This window comes from Fopius arisanus, unplaced genomic scaffold (genome assembly GCF_000806365.1).
Source record: "Fopius arisanus strain USDA-PBARC FA_bdor unplaced genomic scaffold, ASM80636v1 scaffold00015, whole genome shotgun sequence".
Taxonomy (NCBI): Eukaryota; Metazoa; Arthropoda; class Insecta; order Hymenoptera; family Braconidae; genus Fopius; species Fopius arisanus.
The window spans coordinates 312,861-334,152 of NW_011887754.1; the positions used below are offsets into that span (position 1 = coordinate 312,861).

Sequence of the window (21,292 nt, forward strand, 5' to 3'; positions counted from 1 at the left end):
TTGTTTCAAAAAAAAATGTTCTGAAAAGTTTTCCAGAAATTTATTGAAAATTTGGAAAAAATATTCCGATTAAAATTTTTTTTTATCCGGTAATTCAGGCAAAATTCACGCAAAATTGGTTTTTATTCAAGTGCTTCATGTTCATTTCCCCGGCATTCACAAAACTCGCAGAGTGCCCGAGAAAAGGAGGTGCAAAAACATGAAAGATGACTCCAGCAGGATAATCGCCGAGGGATCGTCGGAGCCTGCGTTAAACACTAGTGCAAACATTGGGGAAAAAGCTGTGCAACAGGGGATGACTCCTGATAGATGGCTGGTCTGACCGGGTGCTAGCAAGCCCTTGATCAAACAGCAGTTTTAATCTCCGACGCAAACAGAAGATTGGAAGAAACGGGGGCAGTGTGACAAGTGGACAGTATGAATCCAAGGTATGGGATATACTCCGAAAAAGGTATTCAAGAATTCCTGGGGGAATCCAGGAGAAGAATGAGCTTAACTATCCTGCGTCAACACGATGACAAGACGGAGTCATTTAACTGTTGCTCGGGCCATTTTCGACGGTAAATGCTGTACGGGAGGCCATTGGTTACAGTTCAGTGGCCTAGGATGATGATGTTATGACAACAAAGAACCCGATTCGATTCTTCAGGGAGGTGACCTGGGATATGGGCGAAGGTAGCGTGAAAGGGAAGCTCACGAGAACTCATTGATTAATGGTATGAGCGAAAATCATTGCTGGTGGTTTCTTGCCGTCAAACCGAGAATAAGGCCGACGTTTATAACCTTCAACAATCCACCTCCAGTTGCCTAATCATCCTCGTACGATAAATCAGTCTATCATCAGGGACCTGGAGAATCTGATGTGAGATATTCCCTTGGTCTGTTGAATTCTACCCTCGGAATTCAATTTTGTTTAGGTGTGGAAAATTTTTTTAGAGGAAGGGGTTGTGGCGGCTCGAGGGCCGGAGAAGAAATTTACATTTCTCGTCCCTGGGGCTATAGTGAATTTTTTTTATTTGAGTTTTTATTGGAAAAAAGAAATTAATGATTGACATGATACTCGAGTCTCATAAACGTTGAACCAAAATTCTCACCGGCAAGAATTACTCAATGACTAAAATCTGTTTGATTTCTATAAAACCCAATGGGACAATAGTCCAAGATCCAACAAGAGGGACTAACGAAGACTCGTTGCCGAGCTACCGAGGAAGATCCGCATCGTTAAAGGCATTTATATCCTCCGAATTAAGATGTAAGTCCCGTGTATAAATCACGGAGCATCAATCACCACGACAATTGCGAGTCACGAGAGGAATTGTGGTGAGGGAGCGAGAGAGAAGGTGAGGAATTACAATTCCATTGAATGGCGACTCCACGGTGACGATAAAAAAATAAAAAAAAAAACATTTACTTTGTGCCTCAACTTCTGGGTATTCCATAAAAAATACCAGTGGAATGCTGGGAGAAGAGAGACTCTGGGATCATTTGAGAGTGTAAATCTCACTCCAGTGTTGTTGATGGAGTCCAGTGGCAATAAAAGCAGATATGATTGCGAGCTCGATGTAAAGATAAGATTAAGAGGCACCAACGACGAGGTAACAAGTTATCACCCAACAAATCAGTGAAATGTACAAAAGAGTGAGTTTTCCATTTTATTATTTTCGCCTCGATTTCTTTATTTCTCCCGGACTTTTATGACACGACCGCGAGTTTCACGTAAATAACACTTTTGATGCCTCGAAATGATAATACAAAATTCCCCTCCATAAACTGAATGACCAATGATGGAAAACATAAATTACTTTTTTTCCGTTCTTTTTTGTTTTTTTTTTTTTCGAGTCGTAGCTTTATAATTCCAGTTGTGATTAAACCGGCGAGTTATTTGGATGACTCAAAGAGGAGTAAAGATGGAACTGACACAAAGCACAATGGCACAGTGGCCATAGTATATCGCATCTGGGAGTGCAAGACATCCCGGGGTGAGGGCTACACTGAGGGAGGGCAGATAAGGACGTCGTCGGCCTCTCCTTTGAGTCGTTGCCCCCCAAGAGTGCGACGCCCGCGATCGGGATTTCACCGCGGTTCAACAGTCATCCTTGGAATTATCTTCCGATTTCACATCAATCCCTCTCCTCTTCATCTCGATCCAGAGTAATTAAGGTTGTACGTCTAAATACCGAGCAACTATTTTCAACGCGCTTATCGCACACGGAGAAAGTTATTCACGAAATATCACGCCCATTCAATACCAAATTATAATTAATATAATCTGAACAAATGGAAATTCAGAGATTTGTTATAATTTTTGTGAAATCATTCCACCGGTTTTTCTTATGAAAATTTAAAAGATAATTCAAGCCATTAATCATCAAATGATTCTGAAATGATTTTGACATCGTGTATTTATTCGTGAGTGCTCCTCACCAATTTCGTCATGTTTTAAAAAAAATTTAAGGTGGACCATGACGAAATAATCCCGTGAAACTTCAACACACCGTAATCATCCTCCCTACAAATTAAAAATTACTCGATTAAAAGGTGAATCGAGATTTGAAATGGTCAGAATATTTCTCCCACGTAACTCTCGTTCATTCCTATAATTTCCCTGTCACCCCGACGTCGTCACCTCGTATTCACTTCTGAGACTCTGAAGAAGTTTTTTTTCGGTGGATAGAGTGACTCGGCAGAAGTCAACAGTGTCAACGGACAAGACGCACCATCAAAGCATTCACTGTGGACTGCGGGATGCATGAGAACATTCGGCGTTGAAAAAAAAAAAAAGAAAAACCAATGGAAGATCGAGGAGCGTCGCGAGTCATCTCGAAAACTGCTTTTTAATATCCCAAAAAGGCCGGTAGATTTCTGGCGAGGGTGACAGGGTAATCCTGACTACCTGCATCACCTCTGACTCAAACACGTCCCATGAAAACGGAAGAGCATTTAATAGCTGAGACAAGTATTACTCGGCGAATTCCTCCCTCGAGAGCCAGACGAAAACAGAACTTTCAATAAAAATTCCCTCCGAAAAAAACGTAGATATTATAATCCAAATTCATTTTCTTCTCCACTTATCGGATTACTAATAGTATTTTTACTTTCAAAATGTTTCCTCAATATTTATGAAAAGGATTTATTTTGTTTTACCAAAAATAATTTCTTGACCGATCAGAAGTGATTTATTCCTCGAGTGAAAGAAATTTCAACAAAAAGTGCGAGTTGGAACTCAACTACCAAATTATCCGATTTAATCCGTAAAAATCAGGAGGAACTATTCACGTGAATTCCACTACATGATTCTCGCCATCCGGAGGTGTTGGAGAATCAGGATGATCATCAATCAGGAGAGAAGGGCTCCCGAAAAATTGCTTCAGATCCCCAACTTCCTGTTCATGTGACACTTTCTCATCACGCAATCCACCGCCTCAATCGTCCTCCGAGCATTTCAGCCTGTAATCACGACATTTATACCTCTTTTTGTCTTCCAGGAAAGCCCAAAACAAACCTTTTACAGGGTCTCACGAGGTTTCGGTGGAAGCCAAAGCGCCCTATTTGTTTTTCGCCCCACAAGACACACGCAACGGTAATTTGTCATTATATCTCTCGATAAACAATGTTTACTTCCTGTTCAACCGAGAAACGGTTGAACAAGAAATGAGATTTCTTCGTTTTAGAAATTCATGTTCCAGGATTATTAACGGCATTCAATGGATATTTTCTCGCAAAAATGTCTTCCTCATTTCCAGAGCTGATATTATCCCAGTGAAAATATTAACAGATTTTTTTACAGGAATAATGAATCCCTCTCTCCGTGAATAATTCGAGGATTCGTGGAGTGAGTAGAGTAAAGTGAAAGAGGGAAGAGGGAAAAACGAAGATGGAGCTCGGCCCACGCGTTCTGGAGAGCTCCGAGGGTAGAATTGACGAGGTCCCTGATCATCACGAATCAATTGCACTTAATCTTGCTTATATACATTGAGTTTTGATTTCTCGTTAACGTTTTACCTGCTGGAAATAATGGCAAATGCCCGCGAGGTTAAATGCTATATAGATTCCAAGGGTAAGATTTTACGAAGGAAACCGAGAGAGAGGCAACTGGCATATCCTGCCATCAATATTGCAGGTTTGACAACTTGGCTAGAGTCAAGTTGTGCTGGACCTCTGCCTTCTCGCTTCCTCAATCCTGTCAGCTGAGCCCCTCGCCCTCGAATATTTAGTGATACTAGCCTGGAGCATCCATATAACCCAGACGATATACCTGAAGGGGGGGGGATATTGCCATCTCACAGGCTTTTGAACCACTGCCTAACCCATTGGCAAAACTCAGTGACGTATGGCCATCGGTAAATAAACTATTAATATTATGGTAACGTCACGCATTCCTATCCATATTGGCTCCTCGCGCGTCTTCGCCTGCTCACCTTTCTCCTTCCACTCCGTTCTGATCATTTTTTCCACTTTTTTTTTTTCTATTTTTGTTTTTTTTTCTCATGCCCGAGTCTTCTTTTGCCTTTTGGGGATGAGGAGATTTACTGGCTGTAGAACAAATACGTAAATTACAGTCGCCAGCTAATGGATCAGGGGACCTGACACGCCCCCTTGGAACACCATTCATAGACGGATTGAGGTAAAGGATTGCCGGATTTTTTTTTTAACTCTTTCGGGAAACCAGCGACTGATTTCCTGTCAGGGATTTTAATATTCGTAGGTTAATTACTGGAGTAGAATATCATTTGTTGCTAGAATCTCTGATTAATTTTTCAATAACTAATTATCAATGAAAAAATTCCTGGAAATTTGAGTTATTTGATATTGCAAGGGCGAAAGGTAGAAAATTGAGTAAAAATTTCGAAGGAGTGTGATGGGATACGAGAGGCAATCAATGCGCCATCAACTCACCTCGATTTACGGCTGCATCGTCACGGGGTTTGTTCTCCCCCCCCGGGTCTCCCTTTCATTCCCATTCTCTCAGTTTGTTTTATTCATTTTTTACCCGAGGCCCTGCACTTTGCCTCGCGCCCAGTCTCTGCCCCTCGAGGCCCAAAAAGAATCATTTCAATTTACCATTTGGGGCTCGTAATATCTCATCCCCATGAAAACTTGGGGATTTTATTATGCGAATGCGTGAGGGGATAGTGTGGCTCGTATGATTTATCGGGGGACGTGGGTCTATTAAAATATCACACTCATGACATAACGCTTAGCTTTAATATTTCCTTCATCCCCGTAAATGAAACTTGAGGCTAGGGACAGACCTGTTGATTAGATGACGCTCTTGATAGTTTATGGATGTCCTTTCGCCATTTTTTTTTTATTTCAATCACCGCGGGGAGTCGGACGTGTTTGGATAAGTATTTCCAATAACTGTACGTCATACTTTCGCATGGGGATTATGAATTATTCATGGAATTGGCGGGAGTCAATGATATTTATGCGGTTTTTTGGATTTTTGCGGTTACCGCCGGTTTGCCAATTTTTTTTTTCAATGGTCTCGTGCAAATAATCATCGGCGGTGGCGCCTCGACGCGTTAATAAACAACCTTTGACCTCTTGGTCCATGGGACTCCGCGTGGGTGGCACGCGTTGCTTTCTGCACGTCGGTTCATTATTCCCCCCTTTTTGTAATTAATAATGAAAAGAAATTCAGAGTTTACTGCCATTCGACGCTGGCAATCCAGTGAATTTGGAATATGCGATTGTCCGCGCGTTCATTGGAAATGTTCAAAATATTTCGAAATATTTCGAGACATTTCGAGATATTTCGGATTTTTTTTCAGAACAATTTCCTTTCTCTTTTTTGTATTAGGATAATAAATGAAATATAGATAAATCGGAATAGATGAACAATTCGAAAGTACCTTTGAAATTTATTAATCAGTAGGAATCATGTAGTTAGTGCAGCGGGAACCTCAAACATTTTTTTTTATCATGGAAAGAACATGGAAGAACAAGTTTAGCCGCGAACTATTTCAATTGACTCATTTGTGTGATTGAATTGAATAATTTTTCTGAATGTGCGCTTTGATCCACCCGCGGCAATTCGCGACGCATGGATTTTTTCTCGCATGGCCGGATTTAACGCGACACTGGCTTCCCGGTCTCGTTCGAGGGAATTTCCTTTGTGGAAAAAGGGCGAATGCCTCGTGTCAAGCATTTGTACTGACTAAAATTGTTTCCACTGTTGTCGAAGGGTGGCACAGCGACTGGTAGTCGGCACTTTTACCACCTCCGTTGGGTAATTTTCACGCCTCTGGAGATGTTGCACGGTTCTTTTGATTTTTGGCGATGTCGAGCGTGAAAAAAAAAACACTCACACATATGAGCAGGGAATAGTACTATTCCCATAAAATTCTGACGTTGATAATGAACGGGCAATTTAAAGAATCCTAATTCTCTAATGATTCTCCCAGTGTTTTTGTGAGAATTAAAATTTTTTCAATCTTGTCTCTGATTGATTCCTAATTAATTTAAATCTGCGATTTAAATTAATTTCTCTGCGATGTGATAATTAATTTTTTCATCATTGATCATCATTAGGGAAAATATATAGAAATTATTTTTGCGGGATCTTCCATTTAATTACTCACATGGAAAGGGGAAAAAATGATTTTTTTATTTTCATTGGACGTAGAAAAATCATTTGACTGTTCTCATCACCCTAAGATGCTCAGAAAAACTTATATCTCCTGCATTCGGAGAAGGCAATTATGCGTTATGCATATACACATCTCAGGAACCACTGCGAAGAGAATCCCCGAAGGGGAGGATCTCGTGGCGCCGTGTTGAAGCATAAATAACGCCGAAGCGTGCGACTTTTGGGTCTTTCGTTCCTCCTTTTTTTTTCAACGATACGTATTAGATTGCAGGATATATGGCGCCTCTTTCGCTCTCCACCCGTGAAAAAAGGGAGATGTGTGGGGCCTCATACGAGAGCCCAACACACGTGGTCCCCGTTGGGCATGAATGGAGAACTAGCTTGTTTCCTCCTTTTTTACATTTTTTTACGGTCAACGGAAGTGCCCAATGCTCTATTTATCAATGGAATAGGGCACCATAGGAAATGGACCCATATTTTGACTTTTGTGGCCAGATAAATTTTTCCTCATTTTTTTTTTTCATTGCACGTGTTGAAAAGGTTTACTGCCGGTGGTTCTCGGAATTTTCAATGATTTTTTGAGTTAATCATTCGGCATTAATGGGAGATGGAAATTTACACTTTTGGTTCTGCTCTGGATCGAGTCGGCGAGGTGTCGAAAATTCGAATATCGATGGGCGATCCTTAAGATCGAGTAATTAGAGAGCTCCGAGTTCGATTCCCATTGGGTGCAATTTATTCAATTGCTCACGAGGAATGTGTCTTCTTTTCGCCGACGATGACGGTCCGTTGACTCGTGCAAGACGAGGGAAAGATTTGAATATTCAGGTGGAGAAGACGCCCTCCTACCTGACACGTTCCATATCGCCATCGTTGGTTGCCAGGAACATTATCATAAACCTGGGACTTTATGATGAGGAGAGAACGCCGCTATTTTTGACTTTCGGATGAGATCTCGAGCGGTCTCCACATACACATGTGTATTTAATCTCGAGTGTTGTCCTCACACGAGTTGGTCTTCTCATCGTTATCAGGAATTCCGTCACAAAAGGTCGCACATCGACGTCTCACTTTTCTCTTCCAATCCCCGTTTATTTTCATCCGCTTCCTTTATTTTTTTTATTGTTGCCGTTTTTTTGCATTTTATGACGGCGGACGCTCAGATGTTTTGGGTTACGTCAATGTGACGGGAATATTTATCGAAAGCTCGTAAATTTGCGGGTTTATAATACTTGCAAATTGATTCAATAACAATTCGAGGCAACTCGGGTGTCATATAGATTTCGGGATTTTCAATCGTAAAATTTACAATTACACTGCAGTTATGATTTTTGGGGGAGTTGACCGGTACTCGATGGAAAATTCGATCATAGCTCATTATTCCATTCAAAAATATGTGTAATATATCTGGTTGTATTTTTAAATCAAATTGGAATATTTTTTTCAGCACTTCTTTGATTTTTATTGAAGAAAAAATGAATTCACAATTTTTTTATTGAAGAAAATTATTCTTTAATTGAGTTACCTATCAAAATAGAACTCAAAATATTCCAGCTATATTTCTACGTATACAAATTCGATAAAAAAATTTCAGAAATTATAAATAGATCATCATCTTTTGCCGCTTTATAGTGTTAACAAATATTATCTGCAATCTGCACTGAAATTTTTTCATTTTTCCCACTGAAATCGTATTTGTTGTTGCTGCCCTGAAAATTAGTAAGCGACAGTCTATTCAATTGATTTTTTTTTTTACCAAGAGTGCAAAAAGGATTTCGCCATTTGATTACGTCAGGTAATTTTTCCTGAAGTTTTTTCTCGGTGCACTTCTGACGATTGTGAAAATATGGGGAATATCTTATGCATATTCTCGAGGGGGAGTGGAGAAGGGATAGACGAATGCCCGGTAGTTACACGATGGAGGAGACATGAGGGTACATACGACACAAACCAGCAATAGTGAGAGACAGTAGGGGAGTGCACCTCATTGGGCGGCATCCTCTGATCTTTCCCTGCCCCGGCAATAACTCGCGCGTTTTACATTTTACATCTTACCGGGAACAACAAAAAATTAAATGGTTTATTTCCGGATATCGCTGACGTATCGTCCTGTGAATATGTCCTCTGAAAGGGTGAGGTGTTTTTATAAGACGAAGAAAATTATTCACTAAAAAATTCACCAGTAAATCCGCAAACTGAAAAAATTACAACTTGTAACCTTCGATAAATTGGTAAATTAATTTTAAGATATTCCGAGATTAATCGACAATCAAAAAAACCATGAAAATATTCCGCTGAAATTTTTCCCACGAATTTCTCTCTGAGTAAAATTTTTTTCAACTTCTCAATGTGCAAGTAAAAAATTATCTCTTTTGACTGAGTATTTCAGTGATAAATTGCCTGATAAAAATAGTCTCCCAATTTTTCACGATTTTTTCTTTTCCCTGTGGAAATATTCCGTGAAATATTCAATCAGCAATATTACCGTACGCGACAATATTAACGTCACGTGTCAGTTCTTATAAAGTGATAGGAATTTCAGTGGTTAAATTAGAGTTGATATAATCAGTGAACTACATTCCACCTGATTAATTGATTAATTTCATTGATTAGAGTACTTAATTTAGAAATGGCTTGGTTGCCACGGCAACGGCTGGAGGTACGTAGTCAGTGTAAACTGGTTATGGCTCTGTACTCATTGCATCTTGCCCTCCTCTTGCCTCTTTCACTTCCATTTCCACTTCCAACTCTCGCGATCCTGGTTAACGATAGAGACGGAAGCTCAAATAAATCGCTCTCTGCCGCCGGATGCTCACCACAGAGTGAACTTCACCCAAGAATAATGAGGATTTCATTCCTTGAGTTACACGCTCGCAGGGGCATTTCAGTATCATAAATATCATTTCGTGAATAAAAAAATAATTAAATCGGGACTTTTTATCTATCGCATTTTTCACGGGTTTAGCCTCCTTCGGTTATGCGGACAAATTTATTACGTCTGACGGTGTTTTTCATTCATAAATGTGCACCGAGTTTTATTAATGGAGATTACGGTGGGAAATTTTATAATTTTACAGACCATTTCCCTTTGATTCGGATCATATTCGTATGTCTTTTGAAAAAAAAAGAAATGGAAATATATGTATTAATTATTATATAAGAAAAAAATAGGAAAAAACGATATTATTTATCACAGATAAAAAATTTATCGAGTGTTCTTCATTGAAATTGAACCCGGGTAAAAAAATTGTAATCGAAATATTTTTTCCAAATTTTCAAAAAATTTCTGGAAAACTTTTCAGAAATTTTTTTGATGAAACAAAAAAAATTGGACAGCAACATAATTTTTTTTTTGGAAAAGGTTGGAAAAGGTCGAAAAAAAATTTCTAAAAAGTTTTCCAGAAATTTTTTGAAAATTTGGAAAAAATATTCCGATTACAATTTTTTTTTACCCGGGAATTCAGACTGAATTAATTGAAAATGGATGAATTTGTGACTGAAATTTAAATAAATTCGTAACGCTGTGATGAGGGCGTGTTTAATCGATCGAAAAGAAAACAAATATGAAAATTGAAAGACGATGACGTGAAAATGGATCTGCAACGATGGGCTATTGGACAGTAGTACGTTGAGAGGAAAGAAGGCAAGTTGATGAGCTTGGAGATAAGATCTTTTGGCCTGCGAGAGCAGTTACCTCAGTCTGATTCTATCTCCAAGCGTTTTTTCCCCTCAGAGGGTATGTCGTCGTCACGTCAAGGCCCCTCTTCACGATGGACGCAGTGCGCAATGTCCCGTAACCAGTGCCTTATAATGCAATTCAATTTCCCAAGTGCTCATCTGAAATTGTAAAGCCAACATTGCGATTACTTTTTTTTTCTCCCTCAACAATTGGGTCAATAAAACGTGAAACGCTTGTTTGCAGAGCTGATGCTGAGTCAAAAGCGAGAAACGTGGACTAAACAGATTAATGAAGGGATCAGACTGCTGATACTCGAAACGCCTCTGGGGATGGATCAAGGGTGCAAATCCGATTTGCCGAGTTGAAAAATATTGCGGCAATTTTGCCCAAATGATTTCTAATCTCTGATAACAATTTCGTTAGGGGAGCAACCCGGGAGAAAAAAAAATTATAGTCGGAATATTTTTTCAATATCAATTCAAAACATTTTTGCAAAACTTTTCACAATTTTTTTTTAAAAGCAATTGTATTTTTGGGAAATGTTTTGAAGAATTTTTCAAAACCTTTCCCAAAAATAAAATTATTTTGTTTTCGATTTTTTTTTTCATAAAAAAAATTTTCTAGAAAGTTTTCCAGAATAAAAATTTTCCGATTAAAATTTTTTTTTCACCCGGGAATCATTTGTACAAATTCAGCTGAAGTTGTTGTTTTCACCTACAACTGACACAATTTTTTCTCAACCCAGTGGATTTTTCACAGGTTTGGAATGATTTTTAATGCTAATCATTCGAGTGTTTAACCAGCGTGACGCTGTGTACCGCGGCTCGTTAAATATTAAGTACATAATTCCACTTGGCCATTTAGCCCTCAACTCCACCCCTCATTTTAATGGTATCGGTGAGTTCGGGGCATTCGACTCTCACACCATGATTCCTATTTTTATTCCTCTCTGGGGCGTAAAAACCGAGTGTTCTCTTCTTTTTTCCCGAGTTACCCACGGACAATCGACGCGGTAATCACCCAGGTTGGGCGCCGGAAGCCGTGGCAAGATATTCGCGCGCTCGCATCAGATAACCCCTGGTGCAGAGCCGCCTGACCCCACCAAGACTCTCGTGCTGTCTCAGATTCCCGTACCCTCCCCTCCCAACCCCCTGGATTCAATAAAAAAATTCTAAAGGAATTATAATACCGAACAATGAGAAGAAGAAGATTATTATCGTTTCGTGCAGATTCCCATTTTTTTTATTTCGATAATCCGAATTGCGAGGGAGGGAAAATACAGGTGACTGCATCGATGAGCAATTTTATTTTCTTTTATTCACTCTGTACCCCAATACGGCTTACGATCCCCAGGTAAATACGAGATCCCTCCAGATACGCATATCTAATCGCCAGATTGCTATCTCCGAGTTAGGTACTTGCCGACAAGTGCGCGTGAGCGCATTCACAATTTTCGTGATCAATCGCTTCATTTTGCGGTGGTGGTGAATTTTTTCAGGAGTGCTGGCTACTCGCGGACAGTAGATGGTGGGAATTCAGCAATTGCTGGGAATTAGGAGAGCTGATCATTTTCTCATGAAAATTACCAACAGAAAAAATTCGCGGGAATAACTACAAGATCTGGATAACTGCAAAAAATCGATCACTCAATTACGGATTCTTGTGAATTTTGAGAGAAGTTTAAGACTCGGTGAACCTTTCGTAATTTCAACGGAATCTTCATAAAAATTGGGATATCCCGTTTTTATCGCTGGATTACCGCAATAACTCGCAATTTTTATGAATTTTTTTCTCTGACTCCAACAGCTTCAGGTTATCGACGATTTTGATTTTTTTTTTTTTTTACTCTGATTTGGGATATGTTCATATGGAATTGAACAAAGAGTTGAATACATGATCGACTGAAAAGTCTCCCCGGAAGACGTTGGAGGCTGTGCGCGCGCGTCACCCGCGGTGAAACGTACCATTTATCCACGTCAACCTCGTTCGCCAACACTGCGGCGCGAGTCGTCTCCATATATATTTTCTTCTCTCTACCACTCTGTCTTCCTATGTGCAACCATATAAACCCCGAGTATATAACCCTCAGCATCACGCCGACTTGCACATGCGTTTTCCTTGTACCGAGGCATTTGTGGGAATGGTGTACATGAGTTCACGATTTTACAGGAGTCATGGCGAGAAAAAATTCCATCAACTCCGACAATAAACATGCGAATTTACTAACATCTAGAATATTCACATTTTTTCAGGGAATTCGCATCTTCTCATTAGTCTCTCCCTTTGAATCACCAGACGGGAAAGAAAATCAAGATTTTTCTCATTTTCAGGTACTACTGAAAAATGAAAAGTGAAAAAATTCTCGAACGTTCCGAGTCTTCTCTTCAACCGATTTTTCTTTTAGTGCGATTGTTTGTTTGGTTGAAATATAATTAATCGAGTGATCCAATTGTTTTCATTGCACTTAACGGATGACGCGCACGCGCACCATTCAGTCTATCCTCCACTCGGTTTGCAGAATTTTTTCTCATTTCACATTGCCAACAGATTACGTGCATTGTACCTATCCCATGCATCCTGCGGTTCACTCGGATAGACGCTTGCGATAAACTCGGTTAATGCGGAAATTAACCGTTATATCTTTGCACTTATTTACACTCGACCCGGTCGAGATAGCTTATCCAATGACGGACTTTACGTTCCTCGAACATATTTTCGAATTTCAAAATAAAAAAAATCTCCAACGTTATCCTGAATAACTGAAAAATTTTCGCTCCCCCACTGTCATAAATTTGCAATTATTCAAATCGATACACCAAAATTTTTATTTTATTTTTCCTACAATTTCATCGCCCAACAATCTTGTAATTTTCACCAGAAAATTTCGCTGCAATTGATACCTGAATTTCAACTGAAAAAAATTATAGAAAAAAATCGTTGAGATAAATTGAACTCTGAATTTTCCATACGAGATGCAGAAAAGGGAATAAGTGACAGAATATTTTATCGATGTCATCCTGCCATCTCTGAACGCATGGACTTTTATTTAATCATGAAGAGCTGGAGTTACTCCAACTTTAACAGTTCAATTTGCCTGAAAATAATCGTCTCCAGCACCGTCAGATGTCTCCCCCTGGTGGCACCCGCCTCCCCCCGGATGCTGTGAGCCCAGTAGCCGAAACATCTCCGTCTCACTCCCATAATCTCCATCCTCTTCCCCCAGTGCGGCGAGCACTTGGTACCGTCCAATAGCGTCGCGAGTTTATCGTCGAGCCCTCGCTCCATTGGTCAGTCGACGCAACTCCTATCGAGCGGCCGCCAACAGGCCGCGCCTAGCATTCTTCTCGATAGCCCTGTGCACTCCACAGCCCTCACCAAAAACCTACCCTCTTTCCTCCCTCTCAAGATATATCCGACACCTTCAATATTTTTCCCGCATTATTCTCGATCACCCGAGGCCCTTCCGCTCCCCCCAACAATTATCAATTACCAATTACCCATGAACCGACCAGTAATTAACAACATAACTTCCTCCAGGAACAGGAAGAAGTCAGGAGAATTATTCGGTTATTAGAATAATCATTAAACTAATTATGGGAATTGTATTATTTATTTTTTCAGAGGAAAAATCGGGTTGAGATAGAATCGAGGAAAATGAGGAACAGCCTGGGAAAAAGGGATTTTTTTTTTTTTTTGCATTCTGGGATGTGAGTGTTTAGGGGTGAGACGCACATGATATCGCGCAGACGCAGGGCGTCGGGACGACGACGTCGAGCTCTCGTGTTTTCTCTCTCTGGCAACCCCCGTTGGAAACCCCTCCCCGTCGTCGATCCGTCGGGCGCACATCCACAACTGCTACCCCTCTTCTTCTCCCGTTCCATCCTGACGTCTGTGCCGCCGCCGGCGAGTTCCCGCTAGCTATAAACCCGGGTACGGTCTCCGCAAGTCTACCAAGTCTCACAATGTGCTTTTATTTGTAAATAAATCGACTACTCCACGCCGGAATTTTTTTGATTTTCCATCGATGATCGGCTGATTGTCGGGGAATCGTCGGACGAGTGAGTTGTGCTCGGTATTCGGTGCCGGTTGTGATGCACAAGCACGTGGTGAACTGGTCCTCGAGGCGAGTGATCGTCGGGCGAGATTAAGGAAATCGGGATGACTCCCGGGAACTGAAATTTTTCGGGGGTATCTGGCATTTTCGAGCGGTGATGGGGAGGGTCTTGTCGCGGATTTGCTTGTGGATTTTTCTGGAAAGTGGAGAAATTTATTTTCGGAGACCTGCGCCGACGGTGCGTGAAACAATCGTCTCCTGGAATATGAGAAACACGAACGAACATATGTGAGTAGAATATACAGAAGGTATCCAGTGCATTTTGTGGAATTAATAAAAAATATATAATTTCACGTGTTGTTTTCTCCGCGTATAAAATATATCAGCGATTCTCTTCGAATTCTCCCTGAATCACTCGTCAATTATGAGAGTAAAAATAAATGGCGTCCCGCTCAATTATAACGCGTATAATCGTTCAATGGCTAATAGCACCCACATAATTCGAAAAAGCCTCGCACAATGCCTGAATATTTTTAAAAAGTCCGCTTCGGCTCGTAAAAATGGTTATCCAGTCGATCGCGAAAGATAAACGAGGAATAAATGATGAAATTATAGTCTTATATAATTTAATACTCTGCAATCATGACTCATCATCCCCATTTGGCGCTTCATTTTTATTGCATTAACATCGTGCAGTAATAAAACGCAAATTGAGTGATTTAGACGTACTTGCGTCGGAAGCGATTATTTCCATCAGTATTGCCCACTTCACTCTGAAATTGCGATAAATCACGTATCACGATCCCGCGAAATCTCTCAAAACCCTCACCCACAACTGTTAAAAATATTTACTAGAATTTTCCAGCTATTGACCGTGTAAAAGACCAAATCACTGACGGCTCTCGTAAAATTTCCAGAAATTTCACGATTGAATAGTCGGTTACTCAAAAAATCACAAGAAAAAATATTACAGCTGAAAAAACGATTGCGTCGAAAAATGTTACAGCAGGGAAATATTAGTAATTAATATTTCAAAATATTTCGCGTTGAAACATCACAGACGGAATGACTTGTAATTTCTGTCAAAATATTTCGAGGGCTAATATCATTATGATTATTATTGATTAAAATTTAGAGCAGCCCAACCAGCGCTGACCAGTAATTGCACTTAAAAAAGCAGTTGGCATTTTCAAAAAAAAAAAAAAAAACCGGAATTTACTACTTAACGACTAGTCCCCGATTACCCGAAACATACGGATTTCAGGTAAAAGCCGTCAGCCGGGTCATTAAAATCTCAAGGTATCCGGGCGAAAAGCCGAAAAAAAAATGGCGGCAATTGTGGAGTAAAAAAAAAAATTCCCCCCACCGTTGATCCCCCGATTTCCGGACAAACGCGTGAAGCCAACCCCATCCCGCGGGCGACATTGAGTTATCGCGAATGAGACGTTCGCCTCGACTCCACCAATTAGCAAACCTCCTCCCGACGATTCGAAACTGAGCTACTACTCCGGAATCCATTCATTAACGGGACGCCGGTCACGAATTGTTTTCATTCATGGATTTCTCGTGCGTATAGTATATAGGCGCGAGCACGCGCCTCCTGAGCGTGTCCTGAATGAACGAGCAACCGACGTGGCCGCGTCTTTACCTCCACCACGTCATCTGGGTTCATCTCCCCCTTCAGCCAACGTACACCCGACTCTCTTTTTTTTAACTGTCTTTTTACACTGTTAAGCATTAAGCACCGGTGTTAGTTATACGTTAACGCGAATGACTTTGTTTCTCAAGGCGCGACGATACGGTCGATGATTTCAATCTGAAAACCCGGGGATATCTTATCCCCCCCCGCATTGTCGGGTACCTCGTGAACACACTTCGCTGACTCGGAGGCAAAATCACCTTTCCGATATCTCTCATATGAGATCACAATTGAATAAAACATTCCCTGACGTTAATTGGTATTTCATTAGTGTAATTTTTCATTGATTAATTGCTACTCCCCTTCCATCGCGGTTTTCCTTGAGAAAAACATACTCGGGATGAGTCTCGCTTAGAGTACTCCCACAATTGCTCAGTACCACTTGCTGACGCTGGAAACTATTCTGCAAATTTTCAGGGAACACCTGAATTCTCCATTGACGAATCCGTTAATTTCCCTGAATGTTCAATCAACTCAAAATTCAATTGCATTTTCTGTTAATTATCATTTAACGCGAAAAATCGCATTTTTTTTTTTCCAAATAAATTGGAAATTTTCGTTGAAATTGAATTCTCATCTATATAATTGAAAATTCAGAGGAGTCGGTGACGGAATCGTTAAGAAATTTTTGAGAGTGTAGGGCGAAAATAGGTGGACAATTTCCGCTGTGAGGATGTCGATGAGTTTTGGAATTTATGCAGCACCTGTTTATTTTTTTATAGGATGTAGAGGTGCCAGTGTTCACCGTGATGCTGAAGGAAGTCGGTTGCGGTAGCAGTACACCCCCACCTGGGGACACAACACCAGCTGGTCGTCGAGATAATCAGGGGGATTCAGGTAGCTCCGAGGGTGGATTGGCGTGTGGGGGCTGCGGTCGGGATATTGCGGAGAGGTGGTACCTGAGGGCTGCTGATCGGGCATGGCACTGCGGATGCCTCAGGTGCTGTCATTGTCGAGTGCCACTCGCTGCTGAACTCACTTGCTTCGCCAGGGATGGCAATATCTACTGCAAGGAGGATTACTATCGGTTAGCAATCCGACAATTTCGTTCAAAGAACATCAGATACTCCATTTTAATTGCGGAAAACACCCTAAAGACAGCCATTGCAACCGGACTTTGAACTTTCCATGGCAATTCAAAAGGATTTTATTTTTCGAATTTCCCTGTTTTGAATTAAAAAATTATTAGAATATATTTTGCATCTAAATTATTTTTATGAGCTAATTGCAAGTCAGTTTACAGTTTCTACTGATTTTTTTTAAAAGTTCGTGATTTTGACTAATCGTTCTAAGATTTTCTCTCGAAATTAATGAATTGTCACTCATTAAATATTTTCAGGATATCTACAAAGACTAATTCCCCAAATGCCGAAATTCACAGGTCTTTATGATAAATAGAAATTAATGCGGAATGCATGCTGGTGTTGGTACCCCCGAAAGATTAAACCAGCGGACCCCCAGAGCCACCCATCGGTCCACCATCTCGGTATTTATTGCGGTAGTGGCTGAATTTGCATAGGAGCGTCACTTGTGTTCACTCTGGACCACACAAAATGCCTACTAATGGCCCTCTCCTCTCCCACCTCTGCAGGTCCTCTCGGTTTTTTCCTCTCCCCAGGCATGAAAACCCCCGGAGCATCACCACCTGCGATGAGAGATTAGAAAAACAAAAAATTATGAAAAATCCTTGATTGACACTCGTGTCTTTACGTTGCGACGTGAAAACACTCGTTACGTTGATTTATTATTACCTTTTACAATCGCGCATTTCCGGGGTCCTCCGCAGAGATGCACTTCGCGGAAAAGTCTTATCTGGTTCGAATATTTTTATTCCTGTCTCCTCAGTCGTTTCATCCAGGTGAAAGTTTCATTTTTCGATTGTTGCCATTGTTCCCAGGATGATCCGTCTTCCTTTGGACATTTTCAATTCTCGAATTGTATTTGCACGAAATAAAAAGGAAACAGGCAAATATATTTTTTTATAGATAAATTTATTTCCATATTTTTTTTTCCGAATATTCTCCTGGTTTGCCCACAGAGAAAAATATATTAACATTTACCCTGAAGATGTGAAAATTATTGCTCTTAGGGAGTTTTTCAACAAAAATCTGAATTTCACCAGCCATGCCAGGGTAAATTCAACAATAAATTTTCCTCGGTGTATTGAAATCTAAAAATAAGAGGCTTAAGAAAGAAATAAAAATGGAGATTGTGGATCGGGTCGATATATAGATGGCAAGGAAGAGAATACTCCGGTATATATCTACGGTTCTGGTTCGTTAGGGTAGAAAACAACGTCACTCCATGCAATATGCAACAATGTGAATACGAGCTCCCGGCATTGGAGCCTGGAATGAATAGAGAGAAGTCGGTGGAAAATAAAAGAGTCGGAGCACAAACGTAAAGTTAAAAAAAAATGAATCTTTTTGTTGGGAGGAACAAAGAATAAAGAGGAGACCTTTGTCTCTATCGTTCGTATTTTAGAAACTCTTGACGTCGCAGCGCCAAGGAGAGATTCAGGGTTTTGATCGCGCACTCAATACTGAAACTCAATGCCTAGTAGTTGGAATTATAAATCTCTCCCGGGTAACTGTCGAGTTTTGTATGAAAACGTAGGCTGCATTGGTTATGGGGGGGTGAGGGCATTGTTTGCCATTTCTGGGTGGCTCCATTGAAACACCAAGGAAATCCTCAGCTTCATAACCATGAATCAGATCTTATTATCGGCAATGGAAAATTATCGCTGTCACATGGAGATCTGAGAGAAACATTATATTGTTACAGGCTCTTCGCTGTCTCCAGGTGCTCAAGATGTCGGGCTGGAATATCTGCATCGGAGCTGGTGATGAGGGCCAGGGAACTTGTCTATCACGTCGCCTGTTTCGTCTGCGCATCTTGTGGGGTTCCTTTAAATAAGGGGGATCACTTCGGACAGAGGGATGGCCTCGTCTACTGCAGGTCAATATCATTACGAAATTACAAAGTTTCCCATAAAATTTCAGGATTCAGAAAGTATAATTATAAAATTAAGGAATTATAAATTCAAGTAATGTTTAATGACATTAATTGAAGCGGTAATTAATTTTTTAATCATCGGAAATCTCGGGGATCAGGAATATTGGAAATTTTTCTATGAATTTATTTCTGGGTGGAGTGAAAAGTCAGAGGCGAGTGTTGGGGAATTTTTTTTTTGTAATTAATCAAATGATTTTTTTTTTTAGGCCTCACTACGAGTTGATCTGCTGCACGGCGGATTACGGTAGTACTCCAGGTAGCGTGGAGGACTTGGGATCACCAGGAGTCTCGCCCTTGCCCTCGTACTACAGTGCTCCGGAGCAGAGTCCGGTGGCGTCAGTGGGTTCCGTCCAAAAGGGCCGACCACGAAAGCGAAAACTCTCTGAAGTCACCGGATCAGAACTCCCGGTGACGATGAGGCTCGCATCAGGCGCCCTCGGTAATTACTATTTCAATGAACAACAACGATTACATTATTCCCTGCAATTCAGAAAAAAAATCCCACGAATTTATCCGATTTTTTCCAATCCATATTCATTATATTTTCCGTAATTTAACCGAGCGTTACACGATTGAAAAAAATCGCCAAAAATTTTCCCCGCTGTCAGAGGTAATTTTTACTCAACTTCTCTCCCCGTGTAACAGCTTGTCGCCGTCGAAGACGTATTTGCACTGGTTGAAAAAAAAAAAAAAACCGATGCTTGCGCAAATAAGAGGACCCGCGGGGCCTCGAGTGCAGAGCAAATGGCCGGTTTCACAACGAGAAGTAGAAACACAGATGAAACGCGTCCACCAGCCGGCCAATTACCCATTCACCCCTAGTTGAATCCACCCCACGTCGATACTTCCATCGGAATACGTGTTGTGTTTTTCATTCACTCCCTCAATTACCCGGTATTTGTCCGTTCCCCAGACATGAAAAAGGGAAAATAAAAAGAAGAGAAAAAACAAATCTGACCGTCAAACAGATCATACGGCAATCGTGCAACGATAAACGTTTAATGGCCACTGAGAGAAATATGAATGGCTTCCCCGAACGTTGAGAAAGAAGCTGAAGCGCGTGGAGGACTGGGGTGTAAAAAATCGAGGGATGTTGACAATGAAACGTTAAGTTGAACCAGTTACGACGACATATCCTCGCGAGCCACCCGAGAATGGTCAAGCTGAAAAGACCGATCACGTCATTCTCAGTTATTTTATAATCGCTGGACAATTAAAGAGGAGAAGATACCCACTGAAGAAACAGCGCTGAGCGATTTCTCTCCTCGCCAACCTGGAATTTACGATCCAGGAGCTATAAAATCCTCCAGTCTCGCCCCTTTTCGCTCCATCGTCTTCTCCAGAACGACCAGCAGTCCCACACATAACGCTCGATGACGATATCCCCTAAAGTTTTATTGTCTCTTGGAAGGATACAAGCGCGCCGAAGACATATGTATTTATTCCCCTAATATCATCAACATTGTTTTCTTTTTGATTCTCCATGATAACAATTTAGCGCTTTGTCGTTCTCTCGGACGGGTTTCACCCTTTTTCCTCTACCTCCAATTCAAATTTAACACCGCATCGGCGCTGAGAAGGAACTGTTTTTATTCTCAGGTATCGATCTCGACGTTGAGTTCAATTTTTTAAAATGCAGGGACAGCAGTTTTTAATTTTTCAAATCGGATTCGGCTGTATCCGAATCATATATAACATAGTTATGGAGTTCAATTGATCGTGCGATTGGATTGGATTGCAAAAATAATGGAGGTGTTTGTGAAAATGAAAATGTCCTTTTTTTTTTCTCTTTGAACCTGGGGGAGGATAAGTTCATGGCGAGTTCACTGGAATAAAGGGGGTATAAAGAATGGGACAAAGGGGGAAATAAAAGGAGGGAATACATGGCTGAGGCCCCGCAGGGGACAGTGACAGATGGGTATCGACGCTGAGATGCATCGATTGGCCGCTCCCTCCCGGAAAAGAATGCCGCCGCTGACCAATACCCAGCCACTGCGACCAGAATGGCCGAACACTGATACCTACATTCCCTTACTTGCTTCTTCCACCTTCTCGCATTTCTCTTTTATCTCACTCAGTGCATACTGCATTTTATTTCACTCTTCTTCGATTCCTCACTTTTTATTTGTCCCACTCGTAGCTGGATCCGTCGTTTCATCTGCCCGCAGCCTTAATGCACTTGGTTTGCCAATTTTTGTTTTCCCCCGCAGTGACAAATTGTGACCTCATTCTTAAGGCATGCCCCCATCCTAC

General features: G+C 40.9%; 1 protein-coding gene and 1 long non-coding RNA gene across 3 annotated transcripts in view; one reads left to right on the forward strand and one right to left on the reverse strand.

Annotated features, from left to right (window-relative positions):
- The window catches only part of LOC105263423 (LIM/homeobox protein Lhx9), a 26,406-nt gene that overhangs the window by 2,907 nt on the left and 2,207 nt on the right, over positions 1-21,292 (forward strand). The window contains exons 1-4 of one of the 2 annotated variants that reach the window (XM_011299631.1): positions 14,094-14,613; positions 16,747-17,051; positions 18,809-18,982; positions 19,246-19,478. In XM_011299631.1, coding sequence (XP_011297933.1) covers positions 16,774-17,051; positions 18,809-18,982; positions 19,246-19,478 — 685 coding nt within the window. In that variant the 5' untranslated portion in view covers positions 14,094-14,613; positions 16,747-16,773. Of the gene's footprint in view, positions 1-14,093; positions 14,614-16,746; positions 17,052-18,808; positions 18,983-19,245; positions 19,479-21,292 lie in introns of those variants that run through there. The other variant, XM_011299630.1, reaches the window with a different exon arrangement.
- LOC105263422 (uncharacterized) overlaps positions 17,233-21,292 on the reverse strand; it is a 15,051-nt gene continuing 10,991 nt past the window's right edge. The window contains exons 2-3 of the long non-coding RNA XR_891898.1: positions 17,776-17,935; positions 17,233-17,669 (exon numbers count right to left, since the gene is read on the reverse strand). This is a non-coding gene — a long non-coding RNA (uncharacterized lncRNA). The remainder of the gene's footprint in view (positions 17,670-17,775; positions 17,936-21,292) is intronic.